Raw genomic sequence first — 20,500 nt, 5'->3', positions numbered from 1 at the left:
CGGATTTTACAAGAAACAAGGAGGCAAGGGATTTGGGGGTTAGATACGGACTTCGTACTATTATGACTTTTTTTCTGTAAACGACTTAGGTTATATATGTAAAATCATGTTGATGCTTTTTTTTCATAGCCAGACCAATTTCATTATGCAGCTTTCGTGACATCACTGGAACGAACTGCCAAGAAACCGTTGTAATGCAACCATATGCCGATGCCTTGACTTTATAGGCTACAGCTAATTTTCTGGGATGCTCTGGGCTATATTATACTCAAGACGTGGGGCGTTTAGTGTAAATCCGCTCTTTTCCCCCCAGCAGAACAACCCATTTGAAATCGTACGGTATCTTCATTTTGTCACGCGCGCATTGGGTTCCTTTTGTGGCGCCGGGGCTGCGAACGGAGGAGGTTGAATGTGAAACAATAGAGCGCAAATACAGCCCAAGCACAAGGACGGAAACCCACGACTGAAAAACGCGAGCGCCTCTGTGACAAAGAACTCAAGAACATGAAGAAGCCAGCCCGCGCTGCACTGATTTGGTTAAAGTAATCACTGGATATATTTCGGGCTACATTGTCTCTTGAAATCCCCTAGTAGAAAACATGAATTCTGCTGAAGCAGCCGAGGAGGGACCGAATGATTCAGATACGGATGCTTTTTTCAAAACCGGTAGGATGAAAGTACAATATTTGAAACCCTTTATTTCAGTGAAGTGAAACGTTTTGATACATGCAATGCTGGACGGGGTAAGCCATTGTCTTGAACCTATGGCAAATCATCTCTTGTCGTAGCCCCAATTGGTCTCTGTTGGAGAACGTGAGTCCCTCGGCTTTAGGTACCAGTTCTCAAATCTAATGAGCACTAAAATATAAGAAATGTGCTATTCATTGACACTGTGTAAACATTGGATCGAGGATATCTGTAGAATTATGTGATATGTTGTTGTTATAACGTATATCAGATGTGTGTGTATAAAGGGACACACTGTTGCTTTTGTTACATTCATAATTGCACCACCTTGAACGCGCACACACGCACTCAAAAATATACTGCCCTGTGTGTGTGTGTGTGTGTGTGTGTTGTAAACACTTGTCACCAGAAGAAGCTGACAGCTTGGGATGATCTTGTGCCATCTATCAACCAACACTGGACTGCTTAAATGAGTGGCTGTCGGTTACTGTGGGACTCCATCAGAGGGGAAAGGCAGTTTCTCAAGGAACAACTCTGACACTTGTCATGTTTAGAGACCCTTCCCAGCACCATGTGGGTTTAGGATCTAAGACTGTATTCCTGCCTAGTCTGCTGTGCCTGTGTGTGTGTGTGTGTGTCAAACACATTCTGTATGCTCTACTGGAGAAGTGGGACACACCCTGCCTCTCCATCTCAATATAGTCTAGTGCATGGGAATCACACCAAGCTCTGCCAGCACACCCACTAGTTTTCATCTCACATTCATATATATATATATTAATATATATATATATATATATATATATATATATATATACGTTTTCTTTGTAGTCTATCAGGCAGCCTCCTTAGTAGGGTGGGGAGCAGATGAGAACCAGGAAGTGGGACAAAACACAAGCTGGTGGAAAAGTGGAGCCCCAGCCCCTAAGTCATTGTGCCTTTGGCGTCAAGGTGCACGGAACCACAACAGCACTGGCTTCCTCTACGCCGAAATGGAATTGAAATGACTCACAGATGGCGAGATCAGTAAAAGCCACTGGCGAGGAATATGACTTTTCTGTGGTGGTGTAGTGGAGACCCTGCGAGGACACCTGCTCCTGTTTCTCAATAGGTCTGTCATTGATAGTTCTATTGATACACCATGACAGGACCTACCCTGGGGGCACGCAGGCAGGCAGGGGGTAGAGACCATAAACCATAAAGGTCCCACTCAACCACAGCCCCAACCAGGAGTGGGTGTTTACCACGAGAGAAAGATGCTATGTGGCTGAATGCGCTGTAATCCATTCACAACGGCCGGCTGAAAGAGCGCTAAAAGTGGGTTTTTGTCCTGAGCCACACAGGAGTCTCCATGCCTGCTCATTCAGAGCTTAGAGGTAGATTAACCTTGAATGTTAACTTTAATTCTCCCCTCTTTGTAAAGTGGCTTCTGGAGTAGAAGCCTTTTCTCGCATACAGGACATAGGCCTTTCGCCTGCAAGGTTCACAAAGTCATCAGAGAAGCCTGGTGAAAATGTATTTCTCCCTCCGTCTGCCTTTCCGATATGTAATTGGTAGCCATGGCAATCACTTCGCTGGGTAATTTCGCCCGCTTGCACCTGGCTTTTAACAAGTAGCGCCCGAGCAGAGCAAGGGTCATCATTAGTCCAGGTAATAATTGCTGGAGATTGACAGAGGCAAGCTCTTGGATCAATATCTGAATAGCTCGAAGCATTTCTGCAGTCTGCAGTCAAACTGAGAAGAAACACCAGAGCAGCTGGGTCGGAAGGAACTACTTTAGTTGATTGGACCAACATTGTGAATATGAAGTCTCAAATCAAATCAAATTGTATTGGTCACATCCACATGGCTAGCAGATGTTAATGCGAGTTTAGGGAAATGCTTGTGCTTCTAGTTCCGACAGTGCAGTAATATCTAACAAGTAATCTTAACAGATTCACAACAACTACCTTATACACACAAATGTAAAGGGATGAATAAGAATATGTACATATAAAATATATGGATGAGTGATGGCCGTGCGGCATATGCGAGATGCAGTAGATGGTATAGAGTACAGTGTATAGCTATGAGATGAGTAATGTAGGATATGTAACCATTATTAAAGTGGCGTTATTTAAAGTGACTAGTGATCCATTTATTAGGTCCATTTATTTAAGTGGCCAGAGATTTGAGTCAGTATGTTGGCAGCAGCCTCTCTGTGCTGGTGATGGCTGTTTAACAGTCTGATGGCCTTGACAGAGAAGCATTTTTTCAGTCTCTTGGTCTCAGCTTTGATGCACCTTTTACTGACCTCGCCTCCTGGATGATAGCGGAGTGAACAGGCAGTGGCTCTGGTTGTTGTCCTTGATTATCTTTTTGGCCTTCCTGTGACATCGGGTGCTGTAGGTGTCCTGTAGTTTGCCCCCGGTTGTGCAGACCGCACTACCCTGTGGAGAGCCTTGCGGTTGAGGGCGGTGCAGTTGCCGTACAGGCGGTGATACAGCCCGACAGGATGCTCTCGATTGTGCATCTGTAAAAGTTTGTCAGTGTTTTAGGTGACAAGCAACATTTCTGCAGCATCTTGAGGTTGAAGAGGCGCTGTTGCGCCTTCTTCACCACCCTGTCTGTGTGGGTGGACCATTTCAGTTTGTCCGTGATGTGTACACAGAGGAACGTAAAACTTTCCACCTTCTCCACTGCTGTCCTGACGATGTGTATGGGGGGGTACTCCCTATGCTGTTTCCTGAAGTTCATGATCATCTCCTTTGTTTTGTTGACAGAGGTTATTTTCCTGACACCACACTCAGAGGGCCCTCACCTCCTCCCTGTAGGCTGCCTCGTCGTAGTTGGTAATCAAGCCTACCACTCTGGTGTCGTCTCCAAACTTGATGTTTGAGTTGGAGGCGTGCATGGTCACGCAGTCATGGGTGAACAGGGAGTACAGGAGAGGGCTGACAACGCACCCTTGTGGAGTCCCAGTGTTGAGGATCAGCGGGGTGGAAATGTTGTTTCCTACCTTCACCACCTGGGGGCGGCCCGTCAGAAAGTCCAGGACCCAGTTGCACAGGGCGGGGTTGAGACCCAGGGTCTCGACCTTAATGACGTGTTTGGAGGGTACTATGGTGTTGAATGCTGAGCTATAGTCAATGAACAGCATTCTTACATAGGTATTCCTCTTGTCCAGATAGAATAGGGTAGTGTGCAGTGTGATGGCGATTGCATCGTCAGTGGACCTATTGGGGTGGTAAGCAAATTGAAATGGGTCTAGGTTGTCAGGTAGGGTGGAGGTGATTTGATCCTTGACTACTGTCTCAATGCACTTTATGATGACAGCAGTGAGTGCAACGGGGCGATAGTCATTTAGTTCAGTTACCCTTGCTATCTTGGGAACAGGAACCATGGTGGCCATCTTGAAGCACGTGGGGACAGCAGACTGGGATTGATTGAATATGTCTGTAAACACACCAGCCAGCTGGTCTGCGCATGCTCTGAGGACGCGGCTCGGGATGCCATCTGGGCTGGCAGCCTTGCGAGGGTTAACACGTTTAAATGTTTTACTCACGTTGGACACGGAGAAGGAGAGCCCACAGGCTGTGGTAGCGGGCCGTGTCAGTGGCACTTTATTGTCCTCAAAGTGAGCATAGAAGTTGTTTAATTTGTCTTTGAGCAAGACGTAGCAAGAAGTAGGCAAAAACTGGGCTTACTAACCAAATTACTAGGCCTAAATTCTCCATTAAAACAGGATGATAAAACCCATTTCATCTCTTACTTTGTTTTGTTGCATTTTCTTAGAACTGCATTGTTGGTTAAGGGCTTGTAAGTAAGCATTTCACTGTAAGGTTGTATTCGGCGCATGTGACAAATATCATTTGATTTGATAAAAAAATATATTTTGAGTTAAGCAGTTCGTAAGTGGCTATGGGGCGTTGTAGAGGGCTAGCTCCATTCATTATTCAAATCCCTGGCCAGTGTGTTGGTGCTAGAGATGACTGTGGGGTGGAGTGTGTGGTCACACAGCTTGCTCAAATCTGCTAGGGCAGCTGGTTGACCTTAGTGCCCCCAGGACCTTAATTTTCCACTTCATTGTGTGATATAGGACCTGCTCCCTCTCGGGAGACTATGTCTGCATCCCAAATGGCACCGTATTCCCTATATTGTGCACTACTTTTAGAGTACCTATATAGGAAGTAGGGTGCAATTTGAAATGCACAAAATGACGAAGACTGCCTGGGCTGGATGGTCATGATTCTTAATATCTTAGCTCACAGTCATAGTTTGATGAGGGGCTAGCCATTTTATTTAATTTAAAAGCTAAGGTTAACTGTTGATAGCTCCACCTAGGTAATATCAGGGCACTGCAGATGAGGTTCCCTATGCATTCAGGCATGTGATTAATGTGTGGAGATGTACACAAAACATTACAATGTAATTGGCTCCCCAGTGACAGGAAAGATATTGACATTAATTCACACCTGTGAATATTCCTCGCTTTGTTTTGTTCTTTTTTTCACTTCATATCCCATTTAGTATAATAAACATAATTAAAAGTAATAGATTCAATAAATGATCATCATTGCCATCAGCCAATGTATATACCTCAGTGCAGTGTCTATTCTTCCAGGCCATGCATTGAACATTTAGACAGTATAGCCTTGTGCCTATGCCGCTTTACCTACCCCCTGCACATCTGCTCTGACCAAACACAATGCAGGTCTGGGTGTTTTGATCTTGGCACATGAAAGAGAATCTGTGAAAGAGAATGAAACATTGCTGACTGAATGGAGTCATGGTGTCCCTGCAGTCTGAGAGCCAGGCAGGCAGACAGGCAGGCAGGTTCCACCCCATCGGGACAAGCTTTGGCCTGGGTACTGCATCATCGGGCCGCCCCCTCCTCCTGGTAGTCGTACCAGGCCTGGCCCAGCCGGGCCCTGATAGTTAATGACTTCTTTGCTGTGCTGTGCTCCATGCTGCGTGGGTAGCAGCCAGAGGGGAAGAACAATGGGCTCCCATGCCCCCGCTGTCAGCCGGAACATTGGGTGTGTGCTGAGCTGAGGGCCTTGCCCTCTCTCCCCGTCCCCTCTCTCCCTGTCCCTTCTCCCCTCAGCTGGCCAGGCACACCAGGCTCAGTCTACACTGCAATGCACCGTGCCGCCAGGGGGGAAAATGGCTAATTTGCCAACGTAAACCACTGGGGTAATAGAGAGAGTGAGATCATTTTGTGAGAATTATTGAGTCATGATCTGACGTGGAGGAGGGAGTAAAGAAGAGGGCGAAAGAGGGATGTCCCCCACTTCTAAAAGCAGCAGGCTCCTCACCGTTCATGACGAACCATATGCTGTCAGTGTTTTGTTGGGGGCGGGCTGGTTGGTTAGTCTGAGAGGGTAATGGAGGGAGATCTTATTAGCTGATCCATCACTGCTGCTGCTGGAATATCAAGGCTTTTAGAGAAATTGACAAAGTAGTCGAAGCAGCTCCCTAAGGACAGCATCTGGGCAATTCCACGCTAACAGCATCTGGGCAATTCCACGTAAACAGCATCTGGGCAATTCCGCGGTAACAGCATCTGGGCAATTCCACGGTAACAGAATTGCGCTGAGACTCAGATTTTTACATTTACATTTACATTTAAGTCATTTAGCAGACGCTCTTATCCAGAGCGACTTACAAATTGGTGCATTCACCTTATGACATCCAGTGGAGCAGCCACTTTACAATAGTGCATCTAAATCTTTTAAGGGGGGTGAGAAGGATTACTTTATCCTATCCTAGGTATTCCTTAAAGAGGTGGGGTTTCAGGTGTCTCCGGAAGGTGGTGATTGACTCCGCTGTCCTGGCGTCGTGAGGGAGTTTGTTCCACCATTGGGGGCCAGAGCAGCGAACAGTTTTGACTGGGCTGAGCGGGAACTGTACTTCCTCAGTGGTAGGGAGGCGAGCAGGCCAGAGGTGGATGAACGCAGTGCCCTTGTTTGGGTGTAGGGCCTGATCAGAGCCTGGAGGTACTGAGGTGCCGTTCCCCTCACAGCTCCGTAGGCAAGCACCATGGTCTTGTAGCGGATGCGAGCTTCAACTGGAAGCCAGTGGAGAGAGCGGAGGAGCGGGGTGACGTGAGAGAACTTGGGAAGGTTGAACACCAGACGGGCTGCGGCGTTCTGGATGAGTTGTAGGGGTTTAATGGCACAGGCAGGGAGCCCAGCCAACAGCGAGTTGCAGTAATCCAGACGGGAGATGACAAGTGCCTGGATTAGGACCTGCGCCGCTTCCTGTGTGAGGCAGGGTCGTACTCTGCGGATGTTGTAGAGCATGAACCTACAGGAATGGGCCACCGCCTTGATGTTAGTTGAGAACGACAGGGTGTTGTCCAGGATCACGCCAAGGTTCTTAGCGCTCTGGGAGGAGGACACAGTGGAGTTGTCAACCGTGATGGCGAGATCATGGAACGGGCAGTCCTTCCCGGGAGGAAGAGCAGCTCCGTCTTGCCGAGGTTCAGCTTGAGGTGGTGATCCGTCATCCACACTGATATGTCTGCCAGACATGCAGAGATGCGATTCGCCACCTGGTCATCAGAAGGGGGAAAGGAGAAGATTAATTGTGTGTCGTCTGCATAGCAATGATAGGAGAGACCATGTGAGGTTATGACAGAGCCAAGTGACTTGGTGTATAGCGAGAATAGCAGAGGGCCTAGAACAGAGCCCTGGGGGACACCAGTGGTGAGAGCACGTGGTGAGGAGACGGATTCTCGCCACGCCACCTGGTAGGAGCGACCTGTCAGGTAGGACGCAATCCAAGCGTGGGCCGCGCCGGAGATGCCCAACTCGGAGAGGGTGGAGAGGAGGATCTGATGGTTCACAGTATCGAAGGCAGCCGATAGGTCTAGAAGGATGAGAGCAGAGGAGAGAGAGTTAGCTTTAGCAGTGCGGAGCGCCTCCGTGATACAGAGAAGAGCAATCTCAGTTGAATGACTAGTCTTGAAACCTGACTGATTTGGATCAAGAAGGTCATTCTGAGAGAGATAGCGGGAGAGCTGGCCAAGGACGGCACGTTCAAGGGTTTTGGAGAGAAAAGAAAGAAGGGATACTGGTCTGTAGTTGTTGACATCGGAGGGATCGAGTGTAGGTTTTTTCAGAAGGGGTGCAACTCTCGCTCTCTTGAAGACGGAAGGGACGTAGCCAGCGGTCAGGGATGAGTTGATGAGCGAGGTGAGGTAAGGGAGAAGGTCTCCGGAAATGGTCTGGAGAAGAGAGGAGGGGATAGGGTCAAGCGGGCAGGTTGTTGGGCGGCCGGCCGTCACAAGACGCGAGATTTCATCTGGAGAGAGAGGGGAGAAAGAGGTCAGAGCACAGGGTAGGGCAGTGTGAGCAGAACCAGCGGTGTCGTTTGACTTAGCAAACGAGGATCGGATGTCGTCACCCTTCTTTTCAAAATGGTTGACGAAGTCATCTGCAGAGAGGGAGGAGGGGGGAGGATTCAGGAGGGAGGAGAAGGTGGCAAAGAGCTTCCTAGGGTTAGAGGCAGATGCTTGGAATTTAGAGTGGTAGAAAGTGGCTTTAGCAGCAGCGACAGAAGAGGAAAATGTAGAGAGGAGGGAGTGAAAGGATGCCAGGTCCGCAGGGAGGCGAGTTTTCCTCCATTTCCGCTCGGCTGCCCGGAGCCCTGTTCTGTGAGCTCGCAATGAGTCGTCGAGCCACGGAGGCGGGAGGGGAGGACCGAGCCGGCCTGGAGGATAGGGGACATAGAGAGTCAAAGGATGCAGAAAGGGAGGAGAGGAGGGTTGAGGAGGCAGAATCAGGAGATAGGTTGGAGAAGGTTTGAGCAGAGGGAAGAGATGATAGGATGGAAGAGGAGAGAGTAGCGGGGAGAGAGAGCGAAGGTTGGGACGGCGCGATACCATCCGAGTAGGGGCAGTGTGGGAAGTGTTGGATGAGAGCGAGAGGGAAAAGGATACAAGGTAGTGGTCGGAGACTTGGAGGAGTTGCAATGAGGTTAGTGGAAGAACAGCATCTAGTAAAGATGAGGTCGAGCGTATTGCCTGCCTTGTGAGTAGGGGGGAAGGTGAGAGGGAGAGGTCAAAAGAGGAGAGGAGTGGAAAGAAGGAGGCAGAGAGGAATGAGTCAAAGGTAGACGTGGGGAGGTTAAAGTCGCCCAGAGAGGTGAGCCGTCCTCAGGAAAGGAGCTTATCAAGGCATCAAGCTCATTGATGAACTCTCCGAGGGAACCTGGAGGGCGATAAATGATAAGGATGTTAAGCTTGAAAGGGCTGGTAACTGTGACAGCATGGAATTCAAAGGAGGCGATAGACAGATGGGTAAGGGGAGAAAGAGAGAATGACCACTTGGGAGAGATGAGGATCCCGGTGCCACCACCCCGCTGACCAGAAGCTCTCGGGGTGTGCGAGAACACGTGGGCGGACGAAGAGAGAGCAGTAGGAGTAGCAGTGTTATCTGTGGTGATCCATGTTTCCGTCAGTGCCAAGAAGTCGAGGGACTGGAGGGAGGCATAGGCTGAGATGAACTCTGCCTTGTTGGCCGCAGATCGGCAGTTCCAGAGGCTACCGGAGACCTGGAACTCCACGTGGGTCGTGCGCGCTGGGACCACCAGATTAGGGTGGCCGCGGCCACGCGGCGGTGTGGAGCGTTTGTATGGTCTGTGCAGAGAGGAGAGAACAGGGATAGACAGACACATAGTTGACAGGCTACAGAAGAGGCTACGCTAATGCAAAGGAGATTGGAATGACAAGTGGACTACACGTCTTGAATGTTCAGAAAGTTGAGCTTACGTAGCAAGAATCTTATTGACTAAAATGATTAAAAATGATACAGTACTGCTGAAGTAGGCTAGCTGGCAGTGGCTGCGTTGTTGACTTTGTAGGCTAGCTGGCAGTGGCTGCGTTGTTGATTCGGGGGCTAGCTGGCTAGCTAGCAGTGTTGATTATGTTACGTTGCGTTAAAAGAACGACAATAGCTGGCTAGGTAACCTAGAAAATCGCTCTAGACTACACAATTATCTTTGATACAGAGACGGCTATGTAGCTAGCTATGTAGCTAGCTACGATCAAACAAATCAAACCGTTGTACTGTAATGAAATGAAATGAAAATGTGATACTACCTGTGGAGCGAGGCGGAATGCGACCGGGTTGTTGAGTTCTAATCGGTAGACGTTGGCTAGCTGTTGGCTAGCTAGCAGTGTCTCCTACGTTAAAGACGACAAATAGCTGGCTAGCTAACCTCGGTAAATTAAGATAATCACTCTAAAAACTACACACTCTAAACTACACAATTATCATGGATACGAAGACAGCAAAGACAACTATGTAGCTAGCTAACACTACACTAATCAAGTCGTTCAGTTGAGGTTAATTGTTGATTCAGGGGCTAGCTGGCTAGCTAGCAGTGTTGATTATGTTACGTTGCGTTAAAAGAACGACAATAGCTGGCTAGGTAACCTAGAAAATCGCTCTAGACTACACAATTATCTACACAATTATCTTTGATACAGAGACGGCTATGTGTCAAATCGGAGGGCATGCTGTCCGGTCCTCTGGCAGTCTCTATGGGGGTGCCACAGGGTTCAATTCTCGGGCCGACTCTTTTCTCTGTATATATCAATGATGTTGCTCTTGCTGCGGGCGATTCCCTGATCCACCTCTACGCAGACGACACCATTCTATATACTTTCGGCCCGTCATTGGACACTGTGCTATCTAACCTCCAAACGAGCTTCAATGCCATACAGCACTCCTTCCGTGGCCTCCAACTGCTCTTAAACGCGAGTAAAACCAAATGCATGCTTTTCAACCGATCGCTGCCTGCACCCGCATGCCCGACTAGCATCACCACCCTGGATGGTTCCGACCTTGAATATGTGGACATCTATAAGTACCTAGGTGTCTGGCTAGACTGCAAACTCTCCTTCCAGACTCACATCAAACATCTCCAATCGAAAATCAAATCAAGAGTCGGCTTTCTATTCCGCAACAAAGCCTCCTTCACTCACGCCGCCAAGCTTACCCTAGTAAAACTGACTATCCTACCGATCCTCGATTTCGGCGATGTCATCTACAAAATGGCTTCCAACACTCTACTCAGCAAACTGGATGCAGTCTATCATAGTGCCATCCGTTTTGTCACCAAAGCACCTTATACCACCCACCACTGCGACTTGTATGCTCTAGTCGGCTGGCCCTCGCTACATATTCGTCGCCAGACCCACTGGCTCCAGGTCATCTACAAGTCCATGCTAGGTAAAGCTCCGCCTTATCTCAGTTCACTGGTCACGATGGCAACACCCATCCGTAGCACGCGCTCCAGCAGGTGTATCTCACTGATCATCCCTAAAGCCAACACCTCATTTGGCCGCCTTTCGTTCCAGTACTCTGCTGCCTGTGACTGGAATGAACTGCAAAAATCGCTGAAGTTGGAGACTTTTATCTCCCTCACCAACTTCAAACATCAGCTATCCGAGCAGCTAACCGATCGCTGCAGCTGTACATAGTCTATTGGTAAATAGCCCACCCATTTTCACCTACCTCATCCCCATACTGTTTTTATACTGTTTTTTTTATTTTATTTATTTATTTATTTACTTTTCTGCTCTTTTGCACACCAATATCTCTACCTGTACATGACCATCTGATCATTTATCACCCCAGTGTTAATCTGCAAAATTGTATTATTCGCCTACCTCCTCATGCCTTTTGCACACATTGTATATAGACTGCCCATTTTTTTTCTACTGTGTTATTGACTTGTTAATTGCTTACTCCATGTGTAACTCTGTGTTGTCTGTTCACACTGCTATGCTTTATCTTGGCCAGGTCGCAGTTGCAAATGAGAACTTGTTCTCAACTGGCCTACCTGGTTAAATAAAGGTGAAATAAAATAAAAAAATAAAAATAAAAAAAAAATGTAGCTAGCTATGTAGACGGTGGGCGTTAGCTAGCTGGCTAGCTGCTGGGCAGATACGTTAGGACGACGAAATACGATAATTACGCAATTATCTTTGATACAAAGACGGCTATGTAGCTAGCTAAGAAGAAATTGCTAAAATTAGACAAATCAAACCGTTGTACTATAATGAAATGTAATGAAAAGTTATACTAAAAGTTATACTACCTGCAGACCGAAGTGCAGACCGAAGTGCGGATGCGACTGCTCGCTCCAACCCGAAATGTATGCCAAACAAAAACTGTTGATTTCAAAGTTTAACAAACTGTACAACTCTATGCACAAGGACTACTTTTAACAATTTACACTGACAATTTGACAACAAAAAAAACATGTTCTGGAAGAACTGTGCGAATGCAAAGTTTGGTAACAGAATTTCAGTAAAATCTCCTTCAGTTTTTTTGTGTCCACGTTTCTAAAAACTGTTTAATACGTGCTCTGAATTAAGATTGGACGATTTCTGAATGGGGTGTTAGCTATGACATGACACATTGACTTTGAAAAAATCTATTTTGGTTATTGAGCTACAGTAAGTGAAGTGGATTTACACCCGGTAACATAATTTCATCATGGGTCCTTGATCTGTAGTACACAGATGCATAATTATGGAGATGAACGTCCTTCTCTTCATGGTGATGTATCCTAAATAGGTCCACAAAGTTATAAATATGAATTATCCTCCTTTGCATATTCTACACAATGGCTATTATTTGAATGAGATCTGTCCCCAAACAAGACCAAATTTGGATAGACCGGACCGGAATCTGAAACGATCATAGACGTTTATGTTTCACAATATTGGACATCAAAGTACAGCACAGTAGAGCTCAGTAGACTACAGTAGAGAATAGTACAGTGCAGTTCAGTATAGTACATTATAGTGTACTCAACTCTAGTATGCTCTACTATGTAGGGTACTGAACTCTACTCTATTGTGTTGTCCAAACTTGTGAACCCAACTGTGGTTTGTGACTACTATGATTTCTCGTTCCAGCCATTGCAGAAATTCCATTACCGATTTGGTAACGGAATTGACAGTTTTAACCACTTAATAATTCATAAACAACATTTATATCCGTAAAAACACTAGAACTAATTGATAGGTCTACCTTTACTTGTTACTTTGGGGAACTTTTCGTTATCCTCTCTCCTCAAAGAAATGTTGGTAACGGAATTTACTTCAACATGATTGTGTTTTGATGTATTTCTAATACATTTGTAATACTTTTTCTGGTAGATGTTTTCGAAGACCTATTTTTCAGCTGTTTGACCACAAATCAAATCCTTTGCATATTCCACATTTTTCCAGATGGAAAATGGTTGAAAAATGTACACTGGGTCAGGGTTTCTGTCAGGAAAATGTGATGCTGGATATTTGACCTGCAGCATTTTAATTTACCGGGCATTTGAGAAATTTACCCATATGCATTGGGTGCATAACCTGATTAGGGCGTCCACCCACGGTGCTCAGAATGACAGAAATCACATTTATATTATGGTAATTCATATTAACTGGACATGCAAGTTGAGAATGCAACCATGTGTGTTCCTTACTGAATTCTGATGTGCACTCTTTGAAGACGTCAGAGTAACTGTCCACATTTACTTTTCCTCAGCCTACAAGACGAGTAACGAACAGTCAAATCACAAGCCTATGTCAATCTACTATCGCCCGTAGTAGAAAAGTCTATCTATTCTATTGGTCAGCTTGTCGAGAAAGAAATAGCCTATTCCAAACAGACTCTGGGACAGTTTGGGATGATAGATCCCAAATTCATACAACCAGTAGGCCTAGGATACATTAAAAAAATATATATTTTTAAAGTCTGATGCAACAGATCAGAATATTTAGCTTAAAATGTTGATATACTATTATTTCTTCACATTATAAGCGCAGTAATGCGCACAAGGCAGTAGGCTAGGTGGGAATCAGTGGAGGCTGGTGGGACGGAGCTATAGGAGGACGGGCTAATTATAACGAAGGACGTTTACATACATTTGATGTGTTTGATACGTTCCATTAATTCCATTCCAGCCATTACAATAAGCCCGACCTCCTATAGCTCCTCCCCTGGCGAGAATGTTCATTCCGTAATGCAATTAGCAGGAAAACACTCACGTCAAAAGGGCATCATGCGAGCGGTTTCATGTGACAGATATGAAAATATCCGTTCGAAATTTTGAAAGAGGGTAGATCTAATGTGCAACAACTATCATGGGTTGCTAATATGACTAGGATTGTGGGCTACTGGACGATGAAAGAAAGATGATGTAAAAAATAATTGCCTCCACGGATATGGTCTGATTTTGGCTAGGCTGCTTTGAAGTAAAGTAACACATGCCCCATAATATGTATTAAAAAGTTCAGGGTTCAAAGAATTACATATATGTTTTCAAAATACATACTGCCTCCAGCTCATTGTAAAGTGGTGTGTGACGCGCTGAAACCTGCCTTCCGCTGCCTATGTTTGCTGTTTGAGATGCTGTAGCAGGAGCTCTAGCACTGATTTTCCACTCAAAGGCTCTGTATCTGTATACTGTACGCGTGTGATAAATAAGATACATATCCAATATACTGTACAATATACATGTCGAATGTATTTACATTGACTGGTATTTCCATCAATGAATAGGCTAAAAAGCATTATTTCCCAATGTTTTTTTTCTTCTCCCGGACAATTGGCTGGTGGCAATTTCATTTATCGGCTTTTCAATTTTTATCAGCCAAAGGCCTGCTATTACTGGCGAACAGAAACCCGGCACTGAGTGCACAAAACATTAAGAACACCTGCTCTTTCCATGATATGGACTGACCAGGTGAATATAGGTGAACGCTATGATCCCATATTGATATTACTTATTCAATTCAATTCTATCAGTGTAGATGAAGGGGAGGAGACACGTTAAAGAATGATTTTTAAGCCTTGAGACTATCGAGACATGGATTGTGTGTGTGTGCCATTCAGAGGGTGTATGGGCAAGACAAAAGATTGTGTGCCTTTGAACGGGATCTGGTAGTAGGTGTCAGGCGCACCGGTTTGTGTCAAGGTGTTCTTTAATCTTTTGTACACTCAGTGTACATACACTTTAATTTCAAAACAATATAGACTCTTAGCTTTCATTAGACACGCTCCCATGAACTTCAGATGTTGGTGCACATAGGTGTTTTCACGTGGATATTACCATCTGTGTGTATTCTGATAAAGAGTCTAAATACCTAACAGGAGTTTAGGTTTTCTTCTACCTGATTGTTTATCAGCAGTGGCTTTTGTTGAGCTTCAGAGGGTTGTTGAGTTTCAGAGGGTGGTTGGGCTTCAGAGGGTTGTTGAGTTTCAGAGGGTGGTTGGGCTTCAGAGGGTTGTTGAGTTTCAGAGGGTGGTTGGGCTTCAGAGGGTGGTTGGGCTTCAGAGGGTGGTTGGGCTTCAGAGGGTGGTTGGGCTTCAGAAGGTGGTTGGGCTTCAGAGGGTTTCATTGCCATTTCCAACCATCATATTTCCGCGTCATATTTAATACGCGTGCTGCGGCACAATTTAAAGCAGTCATTTCAGCAGTCATTTCAGTCATGTCATTTCAGTATGCCTAAAGCAACGCAGTGAGATGACGGCAGTAAAGGGTTACATCTCACAGAGACCATTATCCATTTCCGCTGGGAATCTACATGACTAACTCATTCTGAACAAATCTCAATGTAATTGGTGCTGTGATAACTCTACATTTGTATTGAATGAATGTTAAATGAATGTAGCCCTACTTTCTAATCTAGATATGTATGGTAATGGAATTTTGTAACATTTTGGGTACTTTATTCATTAAGGTATCAGTGTCTGCACTGTTAATGGCATGGGTGCTTGGGACTCCACTCTGACTTATGATTTACAGGCTGCATCTCACATGGCACCCTATTCCCTATATAATGCACTACTTTTGACCATGGCTCTAGTCAAAAGTAGTACACTAAATAGGAAATTGGGTGCCATTTGGGACATGGGCTTAGCAACCAGTTAGACCACTTGCTCAGCCTTTCTATGCTGCCCAGTTTAATGTATTTTATATCCACTCAAGTGGTTAGGCCTATATCATTATTTCTCTCTCTTGTCCATGAAGTCTCAAGCTTTTTGAAAAACTCCAGAGAGGAAATGTAGCAAGGCCTCTGAGATTGAAGATGGAAAGCATACAGGTAACTGCCAAAATAATAAATAATTTAGTTTACACATAGGTGTGGTTCTTGAGTTAATTAAACAATTAACATCCCATCATGCTTAGGGTCATGTATAAAAATGCGAGGCAGTGCATTATTTTGGCTACCGTGGCTGTGCCCCGTAGGATAACTATGCCCTCATCTGACTGGTTTGATAAGCAAGAAAACAATCTAAACCATATGCCATGGCCGTCTCAGTCACCAGATCTCAACCCAATTTTACACTTATGGGAGCCTGACAAGCCGGCGGGAGCCTGACGAGCCGGCGGGAGCCTGACAAGCTGGCCGAGCCGGCAGGGGCCTGACCAGCCGGCGGGAGCCTGACGAGCCGTTCCACCACGGCCTTTGTGGAACGGGTAAGGGTTGTAACTTACCTCTGGGCAGGTTCCTAGGAGCCTTACACTGAGCGCACACCGAGCAGGAGAAAACATAAATCCTCACACCCTTAGCCAAAGTGGGCCACCAGTACTTCCCACCAAGACAGCGCACCGTCCGACCGATCCCAGGATGACCAGAGGAGGGTGACGTGTGGGCCCAATAGATCAGCCGGTCGCGGACAGCAGACGGAACGTACAGACGCCCAGTTGGACACTGGAGGGGAGCAGGCTCTGCACGTAACGCCTGCTCAATGTCCGTGTCCAGCTCCCACACTACTGGTGCCACCAGGCAAGAGGCGGGGAGTATGGGAGTGGGATCCATGGGCCGCTCCTCTGTGTCATACAGCCGGGACAATGCTTCTGCCTTAAAGTTCTGAGAGCCTGGTCTGTAAGAAAGAGTGAACACAAAACGGGGGAAAAACATGGCCCACATTGCCTGGTGAGGGTTCAGTCTCCTCGCCGCCCGGATGTACTCCAGTTTGCGGTGGTCAGTCCAGATTAGAACATGGTGTTTTAGCCCCCTCAAGCCAATGTCTCCACGCCTTCAAGGCTTTGACGACAGCCAACAGCTCCCGGTCCCCCACATCATAGTTTCGCTCCGCTGGGCTGAGCTTCTTCGGGAAGAAGGCATAGGGACGGAGCTTCGGTGGCGTACCCGAACGCTGAGAGAGCACCGCTCCTATCCCAGCCTTGGACGCATCCACCTCCACTGTGAACGCCAAAGAGGGATCCGGATGGGCCAACATGGGAGCCGAGGTAAACAGAGCCCTAAGGTGACTAAAAGCCCTGACCGCCTCAGCTGACCACTGCAAGCGCACGGGGCCCCCCTTCAGCAGTTAGGTAATGGGAGCCGCCACCTGACCAAAACCTTGGATAAACCTCCGGTAGTAGTTGGCAAACTCTAAGAACCGATGCACCTCCTTTACCGTGGTGTTCGTCGGCCAATTACGCACGGCTGCAATGCGGTCACTCTCCATCTCCACCCCTGACATGGAAATGAGATACCCTAGGAAGGAGACAGACTTTTGGAAGAACAGGCATTTCTCAGGCTTGACGTGCAGGTCATGCTCCAACAGGCGACCAAGCACTCTGCGCACCATGGACACATGCTTGGCGCGTGTAGTGGAGTATATCAAAATGTCATCAATATACACCACTACACCCTGCCCGTGCAGGTCCTTGAAAATCTCATCTACAAAGGCTTGGAAGATTGATGGCGCATTCATCAACCTATACGGCATGACGAGGTACTCATAATGCCCTGAGGTGGTACTGAAAGCCGTCTTCCACTCGTCTCCCTCCCGGATATGCACCATGTTGTAAGTACTCCTGAGATCTAGTTTGGTGAAGAAGCGCTCCCTGTGCATTGACTCTTATCGCTGTGGCTATGAGCGGTAGTGGGTAACTATGCCTCACAGTGATCTGATTCAGACCCCGATAGTCAATACACGAGCACAGAACTCCCTCCTTCTTCTTCACAAAAAAGAAACTCGAGGAGGCGGGTGAAGTGGAGGACCGAATGTACCCCTGACGCAGGGATTCAGAGACATATGTTTCCATAGCCTCCGTCTCCACCTGTGAGAGGGGATACAGGTGACTCCTGGGAAGTGCAGTGTCTACCAGGAGGTCTATCACACAATCGCCCCGTCGATGAGGTGTTAAATTAATCGCCTTCTTTTTGGAGAAGGCGAGAGCCAAATCGGCATATTCAGGGGGAATGCGCACCGACTCTCCACAGTAGTAGCACCAACGGAAACCCCTAAACACCTACCTGAGCACTCTCACGACCACCCCGTGAGAGCCCTCTGTGGCCAAGAAACAGTGGGGTTATGACAAGCTAACCAGGGCAGGCCTAGCACCACGGGAAACGCAGGAGAGTCAATAAGGAAGAGACTCATACGGAGACTCTCCGTATGACCCCCCTGCGTCACCATGCCCAAAGGCGCGGTGACCTCCCTAATCAACCCTGACCCTAATGGTCGACTATCTAAGGTGTGAACGGGGAACGGCACATCCATGGGAACGATGGGGATCCCTAAACTATTGGCTAAAGCTCTATCAATAAAATTCCCAGCCGCGCCTGAATCAACGAGCACGTTATGCTGGGAATGTGTGGAAAACTCAGGAAATGTGACAGACACAAACATTTGTGCAACAGAGGGCTCTGGGTGAGAAAGGTGTCGGCTCACCTGGGGTGACACCAGAGCGCCCTGCCTGCTGCCTCGATTCCCAGAGGAACCGACCCGGCACCGACCGGCATTGTGACCTCAACGGCCACAGATGGTGCACAAGCGGGAACCCCCTCCGGTCTCCATGCGCACCGCCCCTCCCAGCTCCATGGGTATCGGAGAGGGGGTGCGGGAGGATGGACCCACCAGACCCCGATCTGAACGTCCGCAAGTAGCCAGCAAGTTGTCCAGCCATATGGACAGGTCCACCAGCTGGTCAAACGTGAGGGTGGTGTCTCTGCAGGCCAGCTCCCGACGGACGTCCTCGCGCAGACTGCAGCGGTAATGGTCGATCAGGGCCCTGTTGTTCCATCCCGCGCCGGCAGCCAGGGTCCTGAACTCCTGGGCGCTCCTCGTCTCCTGCCACAGATGGTAGTGGCGCTCAGCCGCCGCTCTACCCTTGGGCGGGTGGTCAAAGACTGCCCGGTGAACCCCTCAAACTGGTCCAACGCCACATCTCCCTCTCTCCACACGGCATTGGCCCACTCCAGGGCTCTCCCGGTGAGGCACAAGACGAGGGTGGACACCCTATCACGGTCCGATGGAGCCGGGTGGACAGTGACCAGATAGAGGTCTAACTGCAACAAGAACCTCTGGCAGTTCGCAGCCCTTCCGTGGTACTCTTGGGGCAAGGAGAGACGGATCCCACTGGGTTCAGGCGGGAAAGGGGCACTCAGGAGAGACCCCGGTTGTGCTGGTGGAGGCGCTGGAAGAACTCCCTGTCTCTCCCAGCGGCCCATTGTCTGGACAACGCGAACCATGGCGGTGCCAAGATGGTAAAGCATTACTGCGTGCTCCTGGACGCGCTCCTCCACCTCAATGGCCGGGGTACCCTCTCCTGCTGACTCCATAGTTAAGGTCGGAGATTCTGTAATAGGTGCGTGTTGGTGGCAGGGAAGTCAGGCGCAGGAGACCGAACGTGGTATAAACGGAGTCGTTTAACAAGTGCTCACAAAACTTTAAAAAAATATTTATATACAAAATAATAAAAGTGGGTACAAAACCCGTCACACACCAACACATAACTTGCACATAACATACAATCAAACAATCTCCGACAAGGACATGAGGGGAAACAGAGGGTTAAATACACAACATGTAATTGATGGGATTGGAACCAGGTGTGAAGGAAGACAAAACCAATGTAAAATGAGAAATGGATCAGCGATGGCTAGAAGGTTGGTGACGTCAACTGCGAAACCGCCCAAACAAGGAGAGGGACCGACTTTGGCGGAAGTCTTGACACTAAAAGTGAACTGACATAAATGGCCTACAAGTTCACCAAGGAGGAGTAGCCTATTTAGCTAGCAAGCTAGATAAAGTATGCTCACTTCTTCGAGGGCGAGTAGCTTAGCTAACTAATGGCTAACATTTGCTAGCTTAAAATGCTAAAATTGGTGCAAATCAAGATAGCTAGTTAACTTTGCTAGCCAGATAGCTATTTTACAAAGCCGAAGAGGCACAGGCAAGTAGAAAAATGAGGCAACGTTGAAACAAGGGATGTTGACAAGAGAGACAAGGGAGATGTGTAGGATGTGCCTGGGACAAGAGCCAGCATTGACTTGGTAGGACATAATTTCTTCTTGTATAGTTGTTAATAATAATACTACTAATAATATTTATTTTATATAGTGCTTTTCATTAAAAACAGAATCTCAAAGTTGCTTCTTTTTTTTTAAATCCCAGAAAAACAAATGGCAGATTCTTGGGCAATTTGGCTTTCACAGCTTCATTTCATTTACCTGACAATGAATTGTTACTCCAAATTCCATGATCAACTTCTTTGATATGGAGGCATCAGTTGTCCTCAAAATCAAGAGTTGAACTCCAATAATTCATCAATGTTGACTTAGATTTTGACTGCCTTCCTGGTCCACAGTGATTTGGAAATGGGACTGGTGGTGTCGTAGGTGGTCAATAAAATACCCCAAACAATATTGATTTGGTGCACCAATCCTGTTTTGGACAGATGGGTCCACTGACTCAGACTGTCTCGGTGACTCCAATGAGGGACAGTGCTACTGATGTAATGGCAGTGGTCCGTTGGTTGGCTCAGGGAGTCGGTGGTAAACTAATTACATGGGGGG

General features: G+C 47.3%; 1 protein-coding gene across 1 annotated transcript in view; it reads left to right on the top strand.

Annotated features, from left to right (window-relative positions):
- Nucleotides 1-20,500, top strand: part of LOC115108212 (kalirin-like) — a 257,001-nt gene continuing 236,501 nt past the window's right edge. The window contains 1 exon segment of the mRNA XM_029632309.2: nucleotides 1-666. Within this exon segment, the coding sequence (XP_029488169.2) occupies nucleotides 600-666 (67 nt within the window). The 5' untranslated portion in view covers nucleotides 1-599.

The sequence above is a fragment of the Oncorhynchus nerka genome, linkage group LG3 (assembly GCF_034236695.1).
Source record: "Oncorhynchus nerka isolate Pitt River linkage group LG3, Oner_Uvic_2.0, whole genome shotgun sequence".
Lineage (NCBI taxonomy): Eukaryota > Metazoa > Chordata > Actinopteri > Salmoniformes > Salmonidae > Oncorhynchus > Oncorhynchus nerka.
Note: the sequence above shows the minus strand (reverse complement) of the source record. Positions and strands in the feature narration are given on the sequence as shown.